The sequence below is a fragment of the Oreochromis aureus genome, linkage group 11 (assembly GCF_013358895.1).
Source record: "Oreochromis aureus strain Israel breed Guangdong linkage group 11, ZZ_aureus, whole genome shotgun sequence".
In the NCBI taxonomy this organism is placed as follows: domain Eukaryota; kingdom Metazoa; phylum Chordata; class Actinopteri; order Cichliformes; family Cichlidae; genus Oreochromis; species Oreochromis aureus.
The window spans coordinates 28,207,897-28,213,942 of NC_052952.1; the positions used below are offsets into that span (position 1 = coordinate 28,207,897).

The following is a 6,046-nucleotide window of genomic DNA, read 5'->3' on the forward strand; positions in this document are numbered from 1 at the left end:
TATGTCACTAAAAAGTTAATATTCAAACCCCTCTATTTTCCGCACACTTTTTTTAATCACAACTTCTAAAGTGTGGTCTGGCTGGTCCGTATAGATAGAGGGAATCAGAAATGTATCAGATTTGAGTTGCTAGTCCCTTTGAGGAACTGGGCAACAGCATGAGAGTGACTCACTCACTGTCATGTGCTGTCTCATAGTTGCTTGCTGAGGTCTTTCTTTCCTTTGCAAAAAAACTCAGAGTTTCAGCACTTCAGTGATTTCTGGATCATTTATAAGGTCTATATATTCTAAAGTTATAATCCCATGATTTATTTGTTTTTCTAATTACACTATGAGCCACAAAGATAAGTGAAGGTAAAATAAACAAATATAATAAACATTCATTTGATAATGGAAGTTTGAGGGGGACATCACAGGAAGTCATAGTACCAGTTGCATAATGAAACAATCCAGCTTCCCCCTCTTTGCTCCTTTGTTCATCCTTCCCTGTCTGTGCCACCAGAGCAGGGCTGCAGACATGCAGGCCGACACCGTCTTCCTTGTGTGTCCCCTGATTTTTGGTAAGTAATTAAACAAATTATTGATCATTTTAAATACACTTTAAACTTACTTTTAAAAAAAAAGGAATTCCAAAAATTCAACATAGTTGATTTTTGGCTGCATTTGGAGGACGTTTGTCATGTGTTGTAATTTAATGAATCCCTATGCTGGATTCCACTGGCTTCTCCTAAAGAGAAGAATCAATGTAAGAGATTTGTTTTTATTGACTTTTTTTGTCTTTGAATGTTTTCTGCAAAATATTATGTGCTGATGAAAATTAAATATTAACAAATTAGATTTTATTTTTGTAATAAAGTGCTCTACATTTTTATAACTTAAAACAAATATTTTTCATGACAAAAAAAATAGACATTTTTTGCAGTCTGAATAGTAGATTGACTCCAGAGCTAAAACTCCAGCTGCCCTCTTCCTCTTTCTAAATATACAACTGTTGCAAAACTGTGTGGTATTTGTAAGATTTCCAGATAGTACAAACCTTTTGTCATATAAAGTTTAGCTTTTAAGATGACCTTTCTACACAGTCTCAAGGAATTAATGCTGTTACAGCTTCTTTATTAAATATATGAAATATTTTAATCAACCCTGTCCTTGAGACATTCTCTTATGCTTTTTAGTTGTCATAATAAAACTGTGAAATATCACTATTGTGTTTCAATGATGTAAAGTTTAATCTACTGACGAATAATGCTGGATAAATGATTTTCTGTGCTTTCTATACAACAGCAACATTGTGGAGGGGGGTGCAGGCCGTCTCTCCTGTACCCTCAGTCCCTGACCGTGTCCAGGCTCTGGTGGGCACCTGTGTGGTTATTCCCTGCTCCTTTACGCCTCATCCTATCAGGGGTAGGAAGCAGAGAGTGGATGTGCGGCTAAGGTTCAGAGGTGGTGGCACTTTTTTTCCTCTTCAGAGCACTGCTTTTAACAGCCAGGACAAAGGCCAAGTGAGCAGGGATTTCCAAGGCAGAGCATCCCTCTTTGGCAAAATCGCAGATGGCGACTGCTCAGTGAAAATCGAAAGGATCAGGGAGGATGACCCCCAGGTGTTTGAAATTTCTCTGAAGACAGTGGGCGACTCACTCTGGGGGAAGCCAAGGAGCTTCAATCTGGACCGTATTTGTGAGTGAGGAAAACAATGCATGTCCTCTTTTCTACTTTTTAAAACACTTTGATTTTTTTTCACATGATAAATATTGCATAGAAGAATTATTAGTACAATCAGACAATCCCCCGCATGAAAAGTTATATAAAAAAACAAGCTGCATGAAGTGCATATGTGTCTCAAGCAGATTAACTATTAAATAAACTTTAAAATGTTTCCCGTGAAAACATATTTTCTTAAAGCTAAAATAAATTTACAGGAAGACCATTAAGCATTTCTTTTTATCTTTACATTTATAAATAAATATTCAAATTTTATTTATATAGCACCAATTCACAACTACAGTCACCTCAACACACTTTATATTGTAAGGTAAAAGCCCCTGACAATCACACAGCGCCATATTAGCAAGAACTTCATGAGATTGGGAGGGAAAAACTCCGGTTTAACAGGAAGAAGCCTGACTAACTGTTTGGGGGTGAATCAATATCAAGTACAGGAAAAACACAAAAGAAGAAATATGGGATTATTAATTAAACAGTCTTGTTTCTATCACATATGAGTAGACTTGTTCAGTAGTTCGAGCACTAATGGTCGTTGTAAGGGAATTCGTCTTTTTGCTTGTATGATTTTTATGTTTTTAATACACTAAAGTGTCAAAACCATAATGATGGAGATTTTCCTTCTTGGCAGACACCCCTGAAGCTCCTGTCATCAGTGGCATCATGTCAGCCACAGAAGGACAACTGGTCACCCTGAACTGCTCTGTCAACTACCACTGCCCCTCCAGACTGCCTGATCTGCAGTGGAGGTGGGAGCGAGGAGCCCAGAAGAACATAACTGAACCTGGGGAAGTAACGACACTCTACCCAGATCCCCACAGGAAGATTTTACTGGCCTCTTTGACCTTCACTGTAACACACCAGGTGAAGTCCAAGCTCAGGTGTCAGGTCATCTTCCCAGGCCCTAAAACACTATCCACTTTGAAGGACCTACATGTGACGTGTAAGTATAGATTTGACTAGTGTATTTGTGTTTCTTGGGTCAGTAAGCTAAAACCTTTCTTTTTGCCTTTTATGCTCTTAGTTCCTCCGAAAGATGTGAAGATTCAAGTCCAGACCCTGACAGTGAAGGAGGGGGGCAATGCACTGCTGATGTGCTCATGTAAGGCTGACCCTCCAGCAACAGAGTACCACTGGTCCTATAGTCAACATGGCCGCACTGTGCACCTCCATCAGCGAACGCACACAGTCCGGCTGTACAACGTGACTCGAGATATGAGGGTCCAGTGCACAGCTCAGAACCTGATTGGCCGAGGAGAATCTCGGCCCACAACTCTTAATATACAATGTAATTCTACCTCTTCTTGATCTTCTCTGCATTCCATACATACGTGTTGTTAGGTTGCATCCAACTAACCAAACCACAGGATTTGATTTAACCAGGCACTTATTTGGCATCAAATTAACAAGGTTCAAAAAGTATAAAAATGAGCATGATAAAAACAGACGAGGGGGATAATAAAAGGAAAATAAAACAACTACAGGTGCATAATTCAAATCCAACTGACAAGTAAAAACTGAAATCTGAACTTTGAACTCTCCCAGGAGAAAAGCAAAAGAAAATAAGCTTTTGTTGTGTGAAGATCTGAGCAAACTGTAGATAGACTGTAGAGCAGCCATTGAGAGCAAAAATAAAGGGCAAAAAAAAACTGTTTATCATTCAGTGCACTATTATGTGTACTGGATGATAAACAGGACAATTAAATCCCAATGAGTTTGTCTTACACAGAGTTAAATGTGGAGCTTCTGCAGGCATCTACTTGATTTCACTGACCAAACAGTCTGCAATGCCTGTAAAGACACTAATCACAGCCAATAAATAGTGAATGAACTGTTGTTTTTACATATGTCAAGTAGTATGTGTGTCAAGTTTCTCATGCAACCCATTCAAAAAATTATAAAATTGCCTTTCAATCCTTAGACCCTGTGTTTTGTGTAGACATATCCTCATAAATATTATTGAGAACCTAATGACAGTATTATCTCTTCCAGATAAGCCAGCCATCATCCAGCTCTCCTCCACCTGTACTGTAGAGGATTCAGAGGTCGTGTGCCAGTGTTCAGTCGACTCCAACCCCAAACCTGCAATCACCTGGAGCATTAATGGGTCTGTTCCACCTCAAGATTACAACGTGTCTGTAACATCAGAGCCCAGTGTGCTAACGGCTATTCTGAGAGGGCAGATGGAAAAACCTCAGAAGGTGATTTGCTTTGCTTTCAACGCTCTGGGAAACGACTCGCTGGTCTTGCTGCAGGGAGAAGAAGGTGTGTTCAAAGCACTGCTTTTTCATACTAAGAAAGACAACAGCCCTGCCTCTTGTTTATTCACTCTGATGTCTTGCTTGTGCTGAAACTTCTGTGCAGCATGCCTGCAGCTTAAAAACACAAGTAGAAGAAAAGAAGCTGCAAAGAAAACCAAATAATTTTCTTGAGCTATGATTGGAAAATCTGATTTTTCTTGTTTGCACTGAAGTTTGAAGTTGATATAATCCAGTGATGGGATACTATATGCTGATCCTCTGCTGCTCTTGTGGTCCACATACAGAGACAGCATTTTTCCTGTGGTTGATTTTACCTGCTGTCACCGTTGTCCTGGTCATATTCCTCCTGGCCCTTCTTGTCTACTACTGCAAAAAGAGAGCTAGAAAGTATGTACAGAAACACTTCCTGTTAAAAGTTTGCTTGGATTGTGTCACGCCTAATTATCAAGTCTATCGAATACCTGTTCTGCTTCTCTCAGGCACATTCTAAGAAGACATCCCACCATGTACCCTGGAGGATTGGAAATTTATCAGGACAGGATGCCTCTTTATATAAACTGCACAGAAGTGACTCATGTTTACACCAATGGCAGCTACCAGCTTGTGTACCAGAACTGCACGCCTCTTTTTGTCCGCACTAAGCAGGTATTTGATAACCTTGATCTTTCAGTGGACAGTTTGTCCAGAGGAAATACCAAATCATTTCTTCCAGTGACAACAGCTGCTCTCCTTTTTTAGATCCGTCCAGTGGGCAGGAGGGGTGGGGAGAGACGAAGACCTGGACCAGGTGGAGGAATTAACCAACAAGCTGGTCAGGAAGTCAGAGGTGTAAGAGAGGTGCAGGGTACAGCTGTGGAAGATGCAGAGACGGGCATCTACCTGGAGATTCTCTAAGCACAAAGCTAAATTACAGTTACATTGTACATTATATTAATACTGGTTGTTATTCAAATGTTTCTTTAGTTCTCTTTAGTGTGTGAATGTGTGCGTGAATGGGTGAATGACTGAATGTAGTGTAAAGCGCTTTGGGGTCCTTAGGGACTAAGTAAAGCGCTATACAAATGCAGGCCATTTACCATTTTACCATTTCTCAGGATATTGCATACAGTGCAAATCGATACGTGTATATATATATGTCATTTGCATTTGATAACAATGCACTCTGATCTGTGGTAGGTCTATCTTTCTTCTAGTTTCCAAACTGAACAATTTCTGCCATCGAGTGACAGAGATGTTCTTTGCTCTTCAAAAAAAAGGGAGAGATGAAAAGGTTTGATGAAACAGTTTTCATCATTTTATCTGTGAAGCCCTTGAGGAAAAAAAGAAAACAGACCCTCAAATCTGATGTAGTCTGACCAGACCAGTCAGTTGCATTTCTAAAAGCAGCTGGAGCACAAAAGTGATCCTCAGGAAGCTTTTAAAGTTTCTCTGGAAGGACAAAGAGCTGCTCCAGCTGTGATGAAATGTATAACATTCATTACATCAGCAGTGACTCTGTTGTGTTAAGCATACCTGGAAGTTTTTCTTGTCTTAGAACGTTAATGCCTACTTTATGGCTATTGTTTAACTAATTTCCCATAGTGTTCATCACTTGAGTATATGTATTTCAAGAGTTCAATTGTAAACAACAAAAAGAATAATGCAGAGAATCCTTCCTTTCATGCTCATCTATTCGAAAAGTCAAATTTATTTACATGTTTGATTGTGAACTTTTTTTCTTCACTTTTTTTGTATGCATACTGAATCAGTGCACATTTATTTACACTGGTCTGTACAAACGTTGCCTATATTACATCTTCGAGAGCTTTCTTATCTAATTTTATACTACTGTAATTATGTGTATATTGCTGATTTATGATGCACTCTCAATTTAAAAACAAAAACCTATTATTGGGCTCTTTTTGTTGCTGGTGTAATGCATAATTTTGGAGATATGGTGTTATCGAACACTGACAGCTGAAAGACTATGAATTCAGAAATCTAATGTACATTCTTCCTGCTCTGAGATCTTAAACTATCTGCTCACGACGTTTAAAAGTGTATATTTTGTCACAAAAGAGATT

The 6,046-nt window shown here is 39.1% G+C and overlaps 1 protein-coding gene across 1 annotated transcript; it reads left to right on the forward strand.

Moving 5' to 3' along the window:
• Positions 1 to 491: 491 nt before the first annotated feature.
• LOC120442580 (myelin-associated glycoprotein) lies at positions 492 to 6,044 on the forward strand. The gene is made up of 8 exons (XM_039619271.1): positions 492 to 560; positions 1,285 to 1,677; positions 2,354 to 2,665; positions 2,747 to 3,010; positions 3,715 to 3,987; positions 4,268 to 4,370; positions 4,463 to 4,628; positions 4,722 to 6,044. The coding sequence occupies exons 1-8, from the start codon at positions 518 to 520 to the stop codon at positions 4,875 to 4,877; spliced, it is 1,710 nt and encodes a 569-aa protein (XP_039475205.1). The 5' UTR covers positions 492 to 517; the 3' UTR covers positions 4,878 to 6,044.
• Positions 6,045 to 6,046: the final 2 nt, after the last annotated feature.